The sequence below is a fragment of the Oncorhynchus mykiss genome, chromosome 10 (assembly GCF_013265735.2).
Source record: "Oncorhynchus mykiss isolate Arlee chromosome 10, USDA_OmykA_1.1, whole genome shotgun sequence".
NCBI classification, from domain to species: domain Eukaryota; kingdom Metazoa; phylum Chordata; class Actinopteri; order Salmoniformes; family Salmonidae; genus Oncorhynchus; species Oncorhynchus mykiss.
This window is the reverse complement of record NC_048574.1, coordinates 4,285,022-4,304,775: the sequence shown is the minus strand read 5'-3', so window position 1 is coordinate 4,304,775 and position 19,754 is coordinate 4,285,022. Positions and strand designations below refer to the sequence as shown.

The 19,754-nt window shown below is 45.0% G+C and overlaps 1 protein-coding gene across 7 annotated transcripts; it reads left to right on the top strand.

The window, feature by feature from the left end:
• Window positions 1-3,091: 3,091 nt before the first annotated feature.
• c10h11orf1 (chromosome 10 C11orf1 homolog) lies at window positions 3,092-18,691 on the top strand. 7 transcript variants are annotated; one of them, XM_036989515.1, is made up of 5 exons: window positions 3,092-3,352; window positions 7,637-7,692; window positions 8,002-8,275; window positions 18,286-18,355; window positions 18,491-18,691. In XM_036989515.1, the coding sequence occupies exons 3-5, from the start codon at window positions 8,006-8,008 to the stop codon at window positions 18,604-18,606; spliced, it is 456 nt and encodes a 151-aa protein (XP_036845410.1). In that variant the 5' UTR covers window positions 3,092-3,352; window positions 7,637-7,692; window positions 8,002-8,005; the 3' UTR covers window positions 18,607-18,691. The 7 variants fall into 7 exon arrangements, with proteins under 7 accessions (XP_036845410.1, XP_036845407.1, XP_036845409.1 ...); XM_036989512.1 differs by lacking the exon at window positions 7,637-7,692 and having other exon boundaries at window positions 3,092-3,363; XM_036989514.1 differs by lacking the exon at window positions 7,637-7,692 and having other exon boundaries at window positions 3,093-3,352.
• The last annotated feature ends 1,063 nt before the right edge of the window (window positions 18,692-19,754 follow it).

Here is a 19,754-nt window from a genome sequence, read left to right as displayed (position 1 = left end):
CCTACATTACTCATCTCATATGTATATACTGTACTCTATACCATCTACTGCATCCTGCCTATGCTGTTCGGCCATCGCTCATCCATATATCTTTATGGACATATTCTTATTCATTCCTTTACACTTGTCTGTATAAGGTAGTTGTTGTGAAATTGTTAGGTTAGATATAACTGCATGGTCGGAATTATAAGCACAAGCATTTCGCTACACTTGCATTAACATCTGCTAACCATGTGTATGTGACAAATAAAATTAGATTTGATTTGTTTAATTATATATCAACAAAGCATATCTTTTTCTCTCTGGATTCCTACCGCAAGCTCTGAACCTTTACACAGGATCATCGCAGCTAGCTAGCTCACAGATCACTGCACATAGCCCATCTGTATATAGCCCATCCAACTACCTCATCCCCATACTGTATTTATTTATTTAGCTCCTTTGCACCCCAGTATCTCTACTTGCACATTCATCTTCTGCACATAAATCACTCCAGTCTTTAATCGCCATATTGTAATTACTTCACCACCATAGCCTATTTATTGCCTTTACCTCCCTTATCTTACCTCATTTGCACTCACTGGAAATACTTTTTGTTTTTCTACTGTATGTTTTGTTTATTCCATTAACGGCCGTTGGTGAAGGAAGGTGAGGACCAAAACGCAGCGAGGTACGTGTTCGGCATTTTATTAAATATAACTGAACACTAGGAGGGACAGGAGGGAGACTTGGTTCTGGGAGCAGGCACAGGACTCACCAGGCTGGGGAGACATACAGGCGGCCTCTTTGATTCTCGACCGAGACACAGTGCGCATCACCCCATAGCACCGGGCCTGACCTGTCACCTGCTCGCCCTGGTAAGCACTGGGAGCGGGCTCAGGTCTCCAAACTGACTCCGCCACACCGTGTGCCCCTCCCCAATACATTTTTGGGGCTGCCTCTCGGGCTTCCTTGCCAGCCGTGTTCCCTCAAATCGCTGGCTCCCTTTTCCTGCTGCCTCCACTCTCCTGGCTGCCTCCACCTGGTCCCATGGGAGGCGATCCCTTCCAGCCAGGATCTCCTCCCATGTGTAGGATCCCTTGCCGTCCAGAATGTCCTCCCATGTCCATTCCTCCTTATAGCGCTGCTCCTCCTTACCACGCTGCTTGGTCCTTTGGTGATGGGTAGTTCTGTAACGATCGTTGTCCTCCTCGGATGAGGAATAGGAAGGATCAGACCAAAACGCAGCGTGGTACGTGTTCGGCATTTTATTAAATATAACTGAACACTAAATACAAAGTAACAAAAGGCACAACCGAAACAGCTCCGTCAGGTGCAAACCACAAAACAGAAAATAACTACCCACAAAACCCATGTGGGCAAGAGCTACCTAAGTATGGTTCTCAATCAGAGACAACGATAGACAGCTGTCCCTGATTGATACCCGGCCAAAAACAAAGAAATACAAAAACATAGAAAAAAGAACATAGAACGCCCACCCTAGTCACACCCTGGCCTAACCAAAATAGAGAATAAGAAGCCTCTCTATGGCCAGGGCGTGACAATTCCATGTGTAACTCTGTGTTGTTGTATGTGTCGAATTGCTATGCTTTATCTTGGCCAGGTCGCAGTTGCAAATGAGAACTTGTTCTCAACGAGCCTACCTGGTTAAATAAAGGTAAAATAAATAAATAAAATGACCCCAAGCATACTTCCAAAATTCTGGCAAAATGGCATAAGGACAACAAAGTCAAGGTATTGGAGTAGCCATCACAAAGCGTGTGCGAGCAAGAAGGCCTATAAACCTGACTCAGTTACACCAACTCTGTCAGAAGGAATGGGCAATAATTCACCTAATTTATTGTGGGAAGCTTGTGAAAGGCAACCTGAAACGTTTGACCGAAGTTAAACAATTTTAAGGCGCACTACCAAATACTAAATGAGTGTATGTAAACTTCTGACCCACTGGGAATTTGATGAAAGAAATAAAAGCTGAAATAAATCATTCTCTCTACTATTATTCTGACATTTCACATTCTTAAAATAAAGTGGTGATCCTAACTGACCTAAAACAGGGATTTTTTTACTGGGATTAAAAAACTGAAATTGTGAAAAACTGAGTTTAAATGTATTTGGCTAAGGTGTATCTAAACTTCTGACTTCAACTGTATATACACTTGTGTTCCCCATGTACTTTTTGTATTGATTTGTTGTTAATTTGTAAAAAAATTAAAAGGGCTAATGTTGGCTGGCTTGCTAGCTACTTCCAGGCACAAATGAAAGAGCATCTCACTCTGAACATTTTACTGGCCTAGCAGAGCTGGTTAGGATGTTTTCATGTTATCTATAGCATTGGTGACTAACTGTGCTGCTGTCAACAATTTAATTACGTTTTTTTGCCATCATTTACTGACACCATCATATTCAACATGTGTTGAGTGTTCTTACATTTCTCAGTTATTCTGTCTCTGGCACACTCAGTCGAGAGTGCTCTGAAATCGGAGTTGATAGCCAGAGTGAATTAACTCTTATTTTTCTATTCGTGTATTAATACTTATTATTATTACTGTAATGAAACAGGCAGGGAGCAGATCTCGAACCCTCAACCTTCTATTCCGAAGTTCAGCGCGTTATCGACTGCGACAAGGATATAAAGCGTGTTAAAGCGGCAAGAGTCGACGATATATGCGCTTTTAAACCCAGGATCCGTACACAACTCTCTCCTTTCAGAGGGCGTCCTTGCGCTAGTTTGTGACTCAACGTCTTATAGGAACGCGCTCACCGGCAGAGGACATGTTCGTGGATGCAAGGTCCGATCACTTCTGAGACCAATGTAATGAAACAGGCAGGGAGCAGGTAGACCGATGTCCAGCGCGCTATCGAATGTGCCCCAAAAGCATGCTCAAGCGGCGGAGTCGATATCCGCGCCTATAAACCCAGGCTCGTTATAATACTTATTATTAATACTGATTTCCAAGTGAGAAAGGTCTTAGGAATGTGTGTGTGTGTGTGTATAGATATATATATATATATATATATATATATATATATATATATATATATATATATATATATATATATATATATATATGTGTGAATATATATATATATATATATATATATATATACAGTTTTTTATATAAAATGTTTTTTTCAATTGTATATATTGTAATCTTGATTCGTTGTTAATGAAATAAAAAATAAAATAAGTTTTTAAAAAAACTGTACATTTACGAAGGCACCCATAGGGCTTATGTGGACGGATCCGCTGTTTGCGCAGAGCTGCTGGTTGTGTCACATCGCCAAGGAAACGCTTGACAATAGAGGAGCGTGCAGGAGTTCTGTCCCCAAGTCCAGTTCACGCTGTCAGCAGGTAAGAAGTATGTAAGTAGAAATTTAGATATTTACTTCAGGCCATTACCAACTAAATACCTCACGTTGTACCGTTTATCCCGGTCAAAAGGGACATTTACACATTCCTGGGTGGAAATTAGGTTTACTGTTTGGAAAATATGGTCCAGTTTCTACCAGGGCCTGCGCCGTGTGTGTGTGTGGTCGTGCACTCTTGTTCTCCTTGCCATTGAGATGTGAATTACAGAAAGGCTATTTGATAGTAGGATATTTAGATATGGTTAGGCTGGACACTTTACAACAATGTTTTTTTTCTGATAACTAGTTCATTGCATCTGCCGTGGAGCCCAGTTTCATAAAATTGCAATATGTCCCAGCTGCTTGGTGTAGTTTTGAAGTAGCTGCGGAAAAACTACTTGTTTTATGCATTATTCAAACTGCCAGCTCCCTTAGTTGTATTGAACTCCCGTGGAACCAACTGCCTTCAGAACGCTCTTTTCCCAGGTCATTGTTCTCTCGTAGGATTACTTCATCTAACGTATCATTAACAAGGTCACAGCTACTTGATGCGCAAACTCATTGTTCACCTTGTGTTGACCAACATATCTATCATGGCTGGCGCAAAGTGTTAAAACGGTAAACATTTTTTGGTCATAGTTAACCATATTTTATTTCAGAAAACTGTCTAAACCTAAACAAAACGCATGTCCATGTCCCCTTTTTCAAGATGTGGCCGATTTAAACAGCCAGATGACATTTTTTAATTAAGAAATACACTTTGATTTGTTGTTTCTAAATGGCTGATGGATAATTTGATATGCGTCGAAATCGTTGTTGGTAGGCGTCGAATTGAGGGAATACTGTGCAGGTTCACTGCGTTGTAAGCAATATGGATAGGTCTAGCTCATTGATTTGTAGATCTGACGCAGTTTCTACTTCAGATTATGAGCCTAGTCGCGAATGAGGTATGAAGTAACCAGAGAAGGCCTAAAAAACCCTAAACCTAATAATCAAATGTATTTATAAAGCCCTTTTAACATCAGCAGATGTCACAGAGGGCTATACAGAAACTCTAACCCTACATATAACCTATTTTAGCCTTAACCCTAACCCTAATTCTAGGGTAGGGTGGACTAGAACACTATTAGAAACTATTTTAGTAATAATATAATGTTAGTTAATACCATTGTAGTAATAAATAGCATTTTATGAGTTATTATATTTATTATTGTAAGGCAGAACACTTGACTAACAAGCCACATTTGTTTTATTTTTCAATTGTGGTTTGAACTGGGTGACCTAGTAACCTCTATGTGAAAGTCCAGCAATAAGCATGGGATAGGTGGGGCAGGTTTGAGACTGATCTAAGGAATTGCAGAAAAAATACACTATTTCTCAGCTGCCTCACCAATGTCTTTATGTAAATAAATAACTTTGAATTTGGTAGCATTGCCTTTAAATTGTTTAACTTGGGTCAAACATTTTTGGTAGCCTTCCACAAGCTTCCCACAAAAAAATGGGTAAATGTTAGCCCATTCCTCCTGACAGAGCTGGTGTTACTGAATCAGGTTTGTAGGCCTCCTTGCTCGCACACGCTTTTTCAGTTCTGCCCAAAAATGTTCTATAGGATTGATGTCAGGGCTTTGTGATGGCCACTCCAATACCTTGACTTTGTTGTCCTTAAGCCATTTGGCCACAAATTTAGAAGTATGCTTGGGGTCATTGTCCATTTAGAAGACCCATTTGCGACCAAGCTTTAACTTCTTATGGTATAGGGGACGCTTGTGTCCCACTTGGCCAAAAACCAGGGAAAATGCGGCACGGCAAATTCAAATAAATTGATATAAAAATCAAACTTTCCTTAAATCACACATGTAAGATGCTCAATTAAAGTTACACTCTTTGTGAATCCAGCCAACATGTCCGATTTTTAAAAAGCTTTTCGGTGAAAGCATAAGAAGCTATTATCTGATGATCGCACCAGCAGTAAACAAAGAGTAGCATATTTCAACCCTGCAGGCGCTACACAAAACGCTGAAATAAAATATAAAACATGCCTTACCTTTGACAAGCTTCTCTTGTTGGCACTCCAATATATCCCATAAACATCACAATTGGTCCTTTTGTTCGATTATTTCCGTCCATATTGTGACGGCCCTGAATTTTTCTGAACCGTCTGTTCTTCTCCTTCCAATAGGTCGCTTTCCCTTTAATTCCCAATTAAATAGTGCTTCTCCTTCCAATAGGGCGCTTTCCCTTTAATTCCCAATTAAATAGTGCTTCTCCTTCCAATAGGGCGCTTTCCCTTTAATTACCAATTAAATAGTGCCTCTCCTTCCAATAGGGTGCTTTCCCTTTAATTCCCAATTAAATAGTGCTTCTCCTTCCAATAGGGCGCTTTCCCTTTAATTCCCAATTAAATAGTGCTTCTCCTTCCAATAGGGCGCTTTCCCTTTAATTCCCAATTAAATAGTGCTTCTCCTTCCAATAGGGCGCTTTCCCTTTAATTCCCAATTAAATAGTGCCTCTCCTTCCAATAGGGCGCTTTCCCTTTAATTCCCAATTAAATAGTGCTTCTCCTTCCAATAGGGCGCTTTCCCTTTAATTCCCAATTAAATCGTGCTTCTCCTTCCAATAGGGCGCTTTCCCTTTAATTCCCAATTAAATAGTGCCTCTCCTTCCAATAGGGCGCTTTCCCTTTAATTCCCAATTAAATAGTGCTTCTCCTTCCAATAGGGCGCTTTCCCTTTAATTCCCAATTAAATAGTGCTTCTCCTTCCAATAGGGCGCTTTCCCTTTAATTCCCAATTAAATAGTGCCTCTCCTTCCAATAGGGCGCTTTCCCTTTAATTCCCAATTAAATAGTGCTTCTCCTTCCAATAGGGCGCTTTCCCTTTAATTCCCAATTAAATAGCCAGCATCATCTGCGCAAAAGTGGAGTTGTGATGGCGACGTGAATGAGGATGTGTTCAACCCTCAGTTCCGAAGCGTCTCTATTCCGTTTGTTTTGTAGCCTAATAGATTTTACCCAGGATCGGATCCACTCTTTGCGTCCGTGGACTACACCTCTCTGTTCTTCGTGGCCTTTCTCCGCTGGAGATCTAGTGGCGGATTGTCTGACTGACCGACTACCACCTTTTTGTATACGGTATTTCATTTGTTTTGATGTGATGTATACGGTGATGATTTATGTAGTTAGTTGTAGTTGAGGACTTAGTAAGAGTTGATACGCTTTAAAGTTGTGTGGTAAAATAATTGTTATATTGATTGTATGATTTAATACTGGGTTTACTGAACGGACAAACATTGCGTGACTAAGGTCACTTGAGTTCCCTGAACTCCTTTACCGGGCTGGACTTTTTTTTTTTTTAGGCCCGAGGTACAGGACATTACAGGAGGAACCAGAACTCATTTTGTTTTGTGTGTGTGTGTAATCATTTGTTGGTAATACAACCCACGCAAAAGAATATAGCTGTTTTTGAAGTTCTTTCCAATGTTAAGGGTTTATGAAAAGTTTATTTCCATCCTGATTTTTACATAAGTCCTTTGTATTGGTGTAGACTAGATTCGGTCTTCCCAGCCTGGTGCAGGTCTACAATTTTGTTTCTGGTGTCTTTTGACAGCTCTTTGGTCTTGGCTATAGTGGAGTTTGGAGTGTGACTGTTTGAGGTTGTGGACAGGTGTCTTTTATACTGATAACAAGTTCAAACAGGTGCCATTAATACAGGTAACGAGTGGAGGACAGAGGAGCCTCTTAAAGAAGTTGTTACAGGTCTGTGAGAGCCAGAAATCTTGCTTGTTTGTAGGTGACCAAATACTTATTTTCCACCATAATTTGCAAATAAATTCATAAAAATCCTACAATGTGATTTTCTGAATTTTTTTTCTCATTTTGTCTGTCATAGTTGAAGTGTACCTATGATGAAAATTACAGGACTCATCTTTTTAAGTGGGAGAACTTGCACAATTGGTGGCTGACTAAATACTTTCTTGCTCCACTGTATATATTGATATTTGTCAATAAAACTCATGAATGCAACTATTTATGTAACATTTTGTGTTCTACTTGTAGCCCTGGTTGTCCTGAAAATAACATATTTAGCCTCACAATGAAATGTTTTACCATAAGGCCTGAACATGCAGATAAATGAAAAGTCAATTTTTGCTGGTCTCTCAGTGGGTTAGAAGTCTTACTCACATCAGCTACTGAGAGTGAGATCATCAGGTTGAAATGCTTATGTTTTCTCATAATTTGGTTGGGTCTAATTATGTTGCTGTCCTGGGGCTCTATGGCGTGTTTGTACAGAGCCTCAGAACCAGCTGGCTGAGGTGACTCTTCTCCAGGTTCACCTCTCTCTGTAGGTGAGTGCTTTGTTAGGAAAGGTTTGAGAATCGCATCCTTTTAGGTAATTGTAGAATTTAATGTCTCTGTTCTGGATTTTTATAATTAGTGGGAATTCTGCTCTGCATGCAATATTTGGTGTTTTACGTTGTAAACTGAGGAATGTTTTTGCAGAATTCTGCATGCAGTCTCAATTTGGTATTTGTCCCATTTTGTGAATTCTTGGTTGGTGAGTGAAACTCACAACCATAATGGGCAATATGTTATATCTGATTTGTGTATTTTTAGGCCAAAAAATATTGTATCTACTACCCTTGTCTCCCTCGCAGCAGGATGTCGTTCCCATGGACTTTTTCCTCTCCTCCGTTCCACTACATGCTGCGTGCGTCTGGGCAGAGTGAGGTATGGAGCGACGCACGGCCGGAGGACAAGTTCCATCAGTATGGCTGGCGCTGCGGAACCAGCGAGGACGGATATGGTACCAGGACTCTGATCGGTAACTGGGTCGAACAACAAAAAGACATCACTCAATACCGGAAAGCCAGACCCCTTCCTTCACAGGTCAGACCCCTTCCTTCACAGGTCAGACCCCAACCTTCACAGGTCAGACCCCTACCTTCACAGCTTAGATTCATTCACAGGTTTGGCCCCTTCACCGGCCAGACCCCTACTCTTACAGGTTAGACTCCTATTTTCACATCAGACTCCTTCCTACCTTTACAAGTTAGACTAAGGTTAGTGGGGGGAACTTAACCTGGCGAGGGTCTGGGGGAGAAATTATTTTGGGCGTCTAAAGCTAATTTCCCGCATTTTTACACAATACATTATGCCGTCTCGATTTAGAACAAAAAGTAATCAACTCTTTAAAAAATAAAGTATTTTGATTGTCTTTACTAAGACATCCTTTATATCAAATTTCAGCCAGACCGACCAGTCGGCCCGAGCCGCCTGCACGCGCAACCCCCACCTGTCCAGTCAATAACTCCATTTTCTCCCAACACATTTTCCTTCCCATTTCACACCTTTCATTTTTTAATTACCAGGGGAAAAGGTTTGAAATCAAATGTCATCATTGTTGCTGCTTCCAGTTCAGTAGCCATACCTGCGAGATCAGGTGTGTTTTCAATTAGAGGATGTTATAGCCTATGCATGGGCGGAGAAGCACTGGGCAGTTAACTTTCCAAGGAGATGGACTTCCTAAATAGGACTATGATTAGGCTATAGTTTCCTACATTGCCCAGAAATAGGCCTAAATATTGATCACCATATTTCTGTCTGAAAGCTTCCATTCCCAAAAGGTAGGCTATAAAAAAATAAAAAGCTGAAGAGAAAGTCTCTCCAACTCTGCTCTCTTCAAACTACATCTAATATATTGTCTGATTATAGCCCTGTAAAACAATTATTATTAATTGAACCTTTATTTAACTCGGCAAGTCGGTTACGAACAAATTGTTGTTTACAATGAGAGGGGAACAGTGAGTTAACTGCCTTGTTCGGAGATGGAACAGAGTTTTACCTTGTCAGCTCAGGGATTCGATCCAACAACCTTTCAGTTACTTGCCCAACGCTCTAACCACTAGGCTGCCTGCTGATTACTGGCTCAGCGCTCTAACCACTAGTCTACCTGCTGGTTACTGACCCAACGCTCTAACCACTAGGCTACCTGACACCTCTATTACAATGTAAGGACCATGTGAGAAACTATTTCTGAAGTTATTTTTGCACATTTGATATTGACAATAAGGGAAAAAATTGCTGGGACCATGGCTGGCAGGTGAGCTGCGTCACATAGCCTACAATAACAATGCGGTTGGGTTTGGGACCGGTAGCGGATGGGAGTCGGACAGAAAGGAGGAGTGCAGTATGAAAAGCTGCAAATGTGGATGGGATGAAGAAATCGGCCTGTTATGTCAGCTGTTTATTACTGTCAGTGTGAAAAGTAGGGAACTAGCTAGGGAAACTGACAGATCAATAATGTTACATTGCCATACTGACTAAACTCTCATTGCACTGAAGAAATGTAGAATATCAATCTTCAATCTTTTGGTTGATGTTTTCAACATTTAATTCAGGTCTAGTGTGATTGAGGAAAAAAAAAGAATAGCTAACGTTAACAAACTTTTGGCCAGCTCACTCTCTCTCCAATGGTACATCAACTGGTGAAAGCTAGCCAAGTTCAATTACATATTTTGAAACGGGTCAAAACAAAGGCTACAAAAAATCTCCATACAAACAACAGCTGTAAAAAAACGTGGCTATTAATGCTATCTGACAGATATCTAGAGGCTAGAGCTGACCTGGCTGTGGTAGCTACTAGCTAGCGTAGTTTATTCATTCACCTCATTCGAGAGGGTATGAAACATTAGCTAACGTTACATGACAGTTACAATACTAGCTCAGCACTGAATAAAAAACACTTGTTTTTTATGTTAAACAGCAGTTACCTTGCCAGCTACATCAGTCAACTAAAGATTAGCCAGTTTCTGCTCTGCTTGCTTTTACAACTCGGCGAAAGAGTGCAACACATACACACTGAACTATGCTCAACTCTCCCGTGCTGGTCCAGCCAGCCTTCCAGAAGCTTTGCCCTCACACAGCCTGTCAGCCTGCTCTGTGGTGTCCTTGGTCCTAAATCCAGTCAACGGACTTCTCCAAACAGCCCACCCGACCACTCGGAGGTGTCCGCATGGTCCGAAAGCAGATCCTTTTTTTGTATCACATTGCAATGTTAAAACGGGGGGACAAAAATGCAATGTCAGAATGTGGGGGGAATGTTTGTCTATGGAGATTGCATGTCTGTGTCCTCGATTTTTACACAGTACCAGTCAAAAGTTTGGACACCTACTCATTCAAGGGTTTTTATTTATTTCTACTATTTTCTACATTGTCAAATAATACTGAAGACCTCCACCTATGAAATAACACGTATGGAATCATGTAGTGACCAAAAACAAATAAAAATGCATTTTATGTTTGAGATTCTTCAAAGTAGCCACCCTTTGCCTTGATGACAGCTTTACACACTCTTGGAATTCTCTGAACCAGCTTCATGAGGTAGTCACCTGGAATGCATTTGAATTAACAGGTGTGCCTTGTTAAAAGTTTATTTGTGAAATGTATTTTCACTACAGACAGAGGAAGGGAGAGAGAGACACAGCTGCATGTTTTTTTTTTTTACAAAAGGATAGATTTGGAGTTAGATAAACTTGGATTTTTTGGCAGGGACATATACAGCATAACCTTCACTCCAGATCAAAACTCCAAACCTACAACCTAAACCTACAAGCCTGGAAGGATTACTACTACCAAGGATTCCTTTTGTTTGTACAGAGGGTGCTGTGGCCTGTAAACAGCAGAGACCTGAGGACACCATCCAACATGGAACTGAGACAGAACAGATACAACTTCAATTAGTACTGAGGTGTGAAGTGAGAGGTGTCGAGGCCTTTGAGCCCAACAAATGTCAGGAGTCTCACAGGCTACCCCACCCAAATCCAGAGGCCTTGAAGCCCTCTCCCACTGTTCAGAGACCGTCCACTGGCATTTTCTACAAGAAATCTGCCTCCAGAAGTAATTCTCCCAAGTGGGTGTGACGCCTACTCCTGTTGCCTACTACACTGCTGCTTGGATTCCACCTGGCGACGTGTACCTCTTCTGCCCTCTCCTGTCTCCCCCTGTCTGGTACAGGTACCTCCACCACACTCACCCCTCTTTGTTCACCATCTGCCCTCTCCTGTCTCCCCCTGTCTGGTACAGGTACCTCCACCACACTCACCCCTCTTTGTTCACCATCTGTCCTCTCCTGTCTCCCCCTGTCTGGTACAGGTACACTCACCCCTCTCTCCCTGGCCTGTCTCCCCCTGTCTGGTACAGGTACCCCCACCACACTCCGCTTTCGCTCGCCTCCAGCACACATACACTGTTGGGGCGAGTGACTCTGAACTTACAATGGCTAGCCCCAAGTTGTTATTTTTTTTATCTTGTGCTTTATACCATTTGCCTCAGGGCTCCTGAATGCTTTGTTGACTATGAACATTCTTGTTTACCTAACCATGGGACAGACTGTTTGTTCCCACACTGTTCCCACAGACTGTTTGGCCTCCCATCCTATTCTAACCACCTCTCGTATTCATGTTACCTGATGAAATTGCTGTACAATATGATCTTGTTGCCTTCTCATGCACATTCAGATATCATAAATCAACACTGCAGAGCTCTCCCTGTCCTCTGCCGTGCTTTGATTGTTTTACTGCTGATGATATCTGGAAATCTGTATGTACACCCGGGCCCATCTGTTGCTAGCCCCAATTATGACTTGTGCTTCACTGATTTCTGCTCTCGTAAAAGCCAGGGTTTTCTGCACGTTAACACTGGACGTGTCATGTACTGTCATGTTGTGTCTTGTCTCTGTCCTTTCCCTTCACCCTGTCTCCCTCTGCTGGTCGTTGTTAGGTTACCTTTTCTCCCCCGCTTTCCCCCAGCTGTTCCTTGTCTCCTCTGACTACCCATTCACCCCGTTTCCCACCTGTTCCCTTTTTCCCTCTGATTAGGTCCCTATATCTCTCTCTGTTTCTGTTCCTGTCCTTGTCGGATTCTTGTTTGTTGTGTTTCATGCCTGAGCCAGACTATCGTCATGTTTGCTGTAACCTTGTCCTGTCCTGTCGGAATCTGCCGGTCTATCTGAGCCTACCTATGTTTGGTTATTAAAGAAGCTCTGTTTAAGTTAGTTCGCTTTTGGGTCCTCATTCACTCACCATAACAGAAGAATCCGACCACGAATGGACCCAGCGACTTCGGATCCTCTCCACTCAGCCGTCGGGATCCAGGGAGCGATGCTAGGCAGACACGAGCAGGAAGTGTCTGCTGCTCGACATGCCGTTGAGACCCTGGCCACCCAAGTCTCCAACCTCACAGAACAGGTTCACCATCTCCGCCTCGATCCACCGGCCACTTCCAGGGCTTTCGAATCTCCGGAGCCCAGAATCAATAACCCGCCGTGTTACTCTGGGGAGCCCACTGAATGCCGCTCGTTCCTCACCCAGTGTGATATTGTGTTTTCTCTCCAGCCCAACACTTACTCCAGGAGCACTGCTCGTGTCGCCTACGTCATATCTCTCCTTATTGGACGGGCTCGTGAGTGGGGCACGGCAATCTGGGAGGCAAGGGCTGAGTGTACTAACCAGTATCAGGACTTTAAGGAGGAGATGATACGGGTTTTTGATCGATCTGTTTTTGGGGAGGAGGCTTCCAGGGCCCTGTCTTCCCTATGTCAAGGCAATCGATCCATAACAGACTACTCTATTGAGTTTCGCACTCTTGCTGTCTCCAGTGGCTGGAACGAGCCGGCCTTGCTCGCTCGTCTTCTGGAGGGTTTCCGCGCAGAGGTAAAGGATGAGATTCTCTCCCGGGAGGTTCCTTCCAGCGTGGATTCCTTGATTGAACTCGCTATTCGCATTGAGCGACGGGTTGATCTTCGTCACCGAGCTCGTGGAAAGGAGCTCGCGCTCTCCGTCGCCTCCCTCTCCGCATCACTACCATCTTCCTCTGCCGGCTCGGGTGCTGAGCCCATGCAGCTGGGAGGTATCCGCATCTCGACTAAGGAGAGGGAACGGAGAATCACCAACCGCCTCTGTCTCTATTGCGGTTCCGCTGGTCATTTTGTCACTTCATGTCCAGTAAAAGGCCAGAGCTCGTCAGTAAGCGGAGGGCTACTGGTGAGCGCTACTACTCCTGTCTCTCCTTCAAGATCCTGCACTACCTTGTCGGTCCATCTACGCTGGACCGGTTCGTCAGCTTCCTGCAGTGCCTTAATAGACTCTGGGGCGGAGGGCTGTTTTATGGACGAGACCTGGGCTCGGGAACATGACATTCCTCTCAGACAGTTAAAGGAGCCCACGGCCTTGTTCGCCCTGGATGGTAGTCCTCTCCCCAGGATTCAGCGTGAGACGCTACCTTTAACCCTCACTGTTTCTGGTAATCATAGTGAAACCATTTCTTTTTTAATTTTTCGTTCACCTTTTACACCTGTTGTTTTGGGCCATCCCTGGCTAGTTTGTCATAATCCTTCCATTAATTGGTCTAGTAATTCTATCCTCTCCTGGAACGTCTCTTGTCATGTGAAATGTTTAATGTCTGCTATCCCTCCTGTTTCCTCTGTCTCTTCTTCACAGGAGGAGCCTGGTGATTTGACAGGGGTGCCGGAGGAATATCACGATCTGCGCACGGTGTTCAGTCGGTCCAGGGCCACCTCTCTTCCTCCACACCGGTCGTATGATTGTAGTATTGATCTCCTTCCGGGAACCACCCCCCCCCCCCGGGGTAGACTATACTCTCTGTCGGCTCCCGAACGTAAGGCTCTCGAAGATTATTTGTCTGTAGCTCTTGACGCCGGTACCATAGTCCCCTCCTCCTCTCCCGCCGGAGCGGGGTTTTTTTTTGTCAAGAAGAAGGACGGGTCTCTGCGCCCCTGCATAGATTATCGAGGGCTGAATGACATAACAGTGAAGAATCGTTATCCGCTTCCTCTTATGTCTTCAGCCTTCGAGATCCTGCAGGGAGCCAGGTTTTTCACTAAGTTGGACCTTCGTAACGCTTACCATCTCGTGCGCATCAGGGAGGGGGACGAGTGGAAGACGGCGTTTAACACTCCGTTAGGGCACTTTGAATACCGGGTTCTTCCTTTCGGCCTCGCTAACGCTCCAGCTGTCTTTCAGGCATTAGTCAATGATGTCCTGAGAGACATGCTGAACATCTTTGTTTTCGTTTACCTTGACGATATCCTGATTTTTTTCACCGTCACTCCAGATTCATGTTCAGCACGTTCGACGTGTCCTCCAGCGCCTTTTAGAGAATTGTCTTTTTGTGAAGGCTGAGAAGTGCACTTTTCACGCCTCCTCCGTCACATTTCTCGGTTCTGTTATTTCCGCTGAAGGCATTAAGATGGATCCCGCTAAGGTCCAAGCTGTCATTGATTGGCCCGTCCCTAAGTCACGCGTCGAGCTGCAGCGCTTTCTCGGCTTCGCGAACTTCTATCGTCGTTTCATCCGTAATTTCGGTCAGGTGGCAGCTCCTCTCACAGCCCTTACTTCTGTCAAGACGTGCTTTAAGTGGTCCGTTTCCGCCCAGGGAGCTTTTGATCTCCTCAAGAATCGTTTTACATCCGCTCCTATCCTTGTTACACCTGACGTCTCTAGACAGTTCGTTGTCGAGGTTGACGCGTCAGAGGTGGGCGTGGGAGCCATCCTTTCTCAGCGCTCCCTCTCTGACGACAAGGTCCACCCATGCGCGTATTTTTCTCATCGCCTGTCGCCGTCGGAACGTAACTATGATGTGGGTAACCGCGAACTGCTCGCCATCCGGTTAGCCCTAGGCGAATGGCGACAGTGGTTGGAGGGGGCGACCGTTCCTTTTGTCGTTTGGACTGACCATAGGAACCTTGAGTACATCCGTTCTGCCAAACGACTTAATGCGCGTCAGGCGCGTTGGGCGCTGTTTTTCGCTCGTTTCGAGTTCGTGATTTCTTATCGTCCGGGCTCTAAGAACACCAAGCCTGATGCTTTGTCTCGTCAGTTCTTCAGTAGCCTCCACTGACCCCGAGGGGATTCTCCCTGAGGGGCGTGTTGTCGGGTTGACTGTCTGGGGAATTGAGAGGCAGGTAAAACAAGCGCTCACTCACACTCCGTCGCCGCGCGCTTGTCCTAGGAACCTTCTTTTCGTTCCCGTTCCTACTCGTGTGGCCGTTCTTCAGTGGGCTCACTCTGCCAAGTTAGCCGGCCACCCTGGCGTTCGGGGTACGCTTGCTTCCATTCGCCAGCGTTTTTGGTGGCCCACCCGGGAGCATGACACGCGTCGTTTCGTGGCTGCTTGTTCGGTCTGCGCGCAGACTAAGTCCGGTAACTCTCCTCCTGCCGGCCGTCTCAGGCCGCTTCCTATTCCCTCTCGACCGTGGTCTCACATCGCCTTAGATTTTGTCACCGGACTGCCTTCGTCAGCGGGGAAGACTGTTATTCTTACGGTTGTCGATAGGTTCTCTAAGGCGGCTCATTTCATTCCCCTTGCTAAGCTTCCTTCTGCTAAAGAGACGGCACAAATCATCATCGAGAATGTTTTCAGAATTCATGGCCTTCCGTCAGACGTCGTTTCGGACAGAGGTCCGCAATTCACGTCTCAATTTTGGAGGGAGTTTTGCCGTTTGATTGGGGCTTCCGTCAGTCTCTCTTCCGGCTTTCACCCCCAGTCTAACGGTCAAGCAGAACGGGCCAATCAGACTATTGGTCGCATCTTACGCAGTCTTTCTTTTCGTAACCCTGCGTCTTGGTCAGAACAGCTCCCCTGGGCAGAATACGCCCACAACTCGCTTCCTTCGTCTGCGACCGGGCTATCTCCTTTTCAGAGTAGCCTCGGGTACCAGCCTCCGCTGTTCTCATCTCAGTTCGCCGAGTCCAGCGTCCCCTCCGCTCAGGCTTTTGTCCAACGTTGCGAGCGCACCTGGAAGAGGGTCAGGTCTGCACTTTGCCGTTATAGGACGCAGACTGTGAGGGCTGCTAATAAGCGTAGAACTAAGAGTCCTAGATATTGTCGCGGTCAGAGAGTTTGGCTCTCCACTCAGAACCTTCCCCTTAAGACGGCTTCTCGCAAGTTGACCCCGCGGTTCATTGGTCCGTTCCGTATTTCTCGGGTCATTAATCCTGTCGCAGTTCGACTTCTTCTTCCGCGATACCTTCGTCGCGTCCACCCGGTCTTCCATGTCTCCTGCATCAAGCCCGTCCTTCGCGCCCCCGCTCGTCCTCCCCCCCCCCCCCCCCCCCATCCTTGTCGAGGGCGCACCCATCTACAGGGTCCGTAGAATTTTGGACACGCGTCCTCGGGGCCGTGGTCACCAGTACCTCGTAGATTGGGAGGGGTACGGTCCTGAGGAGAGGAGTTGGGTTCCCTCTCGGGACGTGCTGGACCGTGCGCTGATCGAGGATTTCCTCCGTTGCCGCCAGGTTTCCTCCTCGAGTGCGCCAGGAGGCGCTCGGTGAGTGGGGGGGTACTGTCATGTACTGTCATGTTGTGTCTTGTCTCTGTCCTTTCCCTTCACCCTGTCTCCCTCTGCTGGTCGTTGTTAGGTTACCTTTTCTCCCCCGCTTTCCCCCAGCTGTTCCTTGTCTCCTCTGACTACCCATTCACCCCGTTTCCCACCTGTTCCCTTTTTCCCTCTGATTAGGTCCCTATATCTCTCTCTGTTTCTGTTCCTGTCCTTGTCGGATTCTTGTTTGTTGTGTTTCATGCCTGAGCCAGACTATCGTCATGTTTGCTGTAACCTTGTCCTGTCCTGTCGGAATCTGCCGGTCTATCTGAGCCTACCTATGTTTGGTTATTAAAGAAGCTCTGTTTAAGTTAGTTCGCTTTTGGGTCCTCATTCACTCACCATAACAGGACGCTTATTACCTAAAATGGATCAATTGAAAGTGTGGGTTCACAGCTCCAATCGAGGTGTGTTGGTCATTACTGAGACGTTGTTAAGGAAGCATGTATTGAACCTTTCTGGTTATAACCTTTTTCGGCAAGACGGATCTTCCAAAGGTGGAGGAGTGGCAATCTTTACCAAGGATCACCTTCAGTGCACGGTTGTCTCCACCAAGTCTGTCCCCAAACAATTAGATTTTCTGGTTTTAAGCATTAAACTTTCAAATAGTTATTTGTTGACTGTTGCTGGGTGTTATTGTCCTCCATCAGCCCCAGCCTGTACCCTACCTGCCCTAAGCTCTCACCCAGAAAAGGCTACTCTCCACGATGTTATCCTCACAAATATTCCTGATAGTTATCAGTGTGGTGGTTTTCTGTAATGACCTTAGTGATCACTGTTTTACAGCCTGTGTTCGTGATGGCGGATCAGTGAAACAACCTGTCCTGATTTGTCATAGACGCTTGGTAAAAAAAACGTCCTTCCTTCATGAACTGGCCTCTGTTTATTGGTATAGAATCAGCTTGATCCCCTCTGTTGAAGACGCCTGGGCCTTCTTTTTTGAAATTTTCAGTGGTATTGTTAACAAACGCCCCCATGAAGAAAATGAGAATTAAAAACAGGTTCAGCCCCTGGTTCGACCGTGATCTTGCAGAGTTACTCCAACTCAAGAATCGCATTTGGCAAAAGGCTCAGCCACGCATACTCGGGCTGACTGGCTCTCGTTCAGGCAAATGAGAAATAAGTGCACTCAGGCTATCCGGAAGGTCAAAGGTAGTTACTTTAAGGAGCAGTTCTCTCTCTGTAGGTCTAACCCCAAGAAGTTCTGGAAAACGGTTAAAGACCTGGAGAATAAACCCACCTCACAGCTGCCCATGTCCTTCAATGTTACTGACAAGAAGCACATGGCTGAGCTCTTTAATCACCACTTCATTAAGTCAGGATTCCTATTTGACTCAGTCATGGCTCCTTGCCTGTCCAACATTTCCTCATCTCCCACCCATTCTAATGTGAATAGGCCGATGCTCCTCCCTCTTTTTTTTCCCCCTGCCCCGCTACAAAGATTCTCCCTGCAGGCGGTCACTGAAGGGTTGTCCACATACTTTTGGCCATAGTGTTTATTTCTTCCACCTCCCTGATATCTGTCCATTCCTCTCTTTCACAGTTCTCTCACTACTTTGACTCCACCTACTCCTCCTCATTTAACCGTGAAGAGAAGAGACCCATCTACAGCTGTGAATAATACTACTGCATATTACTGAGTATTACAGAATTTTACTGAATACTACTGAGTATCACTGAATATTGCTGATGCTAAATGTATTTTGTCATAATATTACTGATTATGTATGTGTGTGTGTGTGTTCCAGTGAGGAAGGAGTCCAAGAGTTTCCCGGGCCAGCAGCTGGAGTTAGACCTCCCCCAAGAGGGACTACACCAACACCAGTCACACACACACCACACCCCCCCCCGTCTGGGACTGTGACGCTGCAGGATGCCAGGGGACAGCAGGAGAACACAGCGAGCAGAGCAGCATCCTTTTGACCCCTCAATAAATACTGATAAGAGTGGTTCACTTTTAGTAGTGCATCAGTGAATGTGGACTACAGTGTGTGGGTTAGGGTTACCCTAACCCTTACTGTATTTGCAGCCTTTGGAGCCAAACATTCTTTTGGATCAACTCCCCCTGTTCCCTCTCTTACCCCATCTCCCCTCGTCCCCTCACTCACTCCCACTCTACAACCCCCCCCCCCCCCCCCCCCCCCCCCCACACACACACACACACACTCTCTCTCCACCTCCCCTGTCTCTCTCTCTCTCCACCTCTCCCCTCTCAAATAGCATTGTAGTTTTCTTTTTTTTTTTGTAAATTCTTTCAAATTGTCAAGTAAATCTCTGTTTTCCTCGTGGTTGGGTCTAATTATGTTGCTGTGTTGAGGCTCTGTAGGGTCTGTTTGTGAACAGAGCGACCGGACCAGCTTGCTTAGGAGACTCTTCTCCAGGTTCATCTCTCTGTAGGTGATTGCTTTGTTATGGAAGGTTTGGGAATCTCTTCCTTTTAGGTGGTTGTAGAATGGAAAAGCTCTTTTTGATCATTAGTGGGTATCGGCCTAATTCTGCTCTGCATTATTTGGTGTTTTACGTTGGACACAGAGAATATTTTTGCAGAATTCTGCATGCAGAGTCTAAATTTGGTGTTTGTCCCATTTTGTGAAATCTTGATTGGTGAATGGAACCCATACCTCACAACCAAGAAGGGCAAAAACTGATTCAAGTATTTTGTGTTTCTTTTGATGGCATAGAAGGCCCTTCTTGCCTTGTCTCTCAGCAGTCGTTGGTAATGTTTTGTACTATTAACTATAGTCGCTACTGCATATGGAACATACAAATCTACTTTTTGACCCATAGTAATGGAGGGGATGTTATGCAGAACCATTTCAGTTGCTTGTACTAATAGGCATGGTGGCATTTCTCTTTCCAAAAGTCGATTTCCTCCAGTGCCTGACTTGTCTTTTTTTTTCCTCCATGGTTCTGTGTAACTACCGCGCTACAGTGCCATTCCTGTTCATGCATAAACATTTTAAAGGGTAATTCTACCCCAATGCAGGCGCTGAACTCAATTGCTTGTTTAAC

Bases quoted from the DNA above. Each gene is read 5' to 3' on its own strand.
- c10h11orf1 (XM_036989512.1), top strand. From the start codon at position 3,233: ATGTGGACGGATCCGCTGTTTGCGCAGAGCTGCTGGTTGTGTCACATC. The intron at 3,364-8,001 runs GTAAGTAGAAAT...TCTCCCTCGCAG, and splicing joins TGTCAGCAGGTAAGAAGTAT to CAGGATGTCGTTCCCATGGA. The intron at 8,276-18,285 runs GTCAGACCCCTA...TCTCTTTCACAG, and splicing joins TCAGACCCCAACCTTCACAG to TTCTCTCACTACTTTGACTC.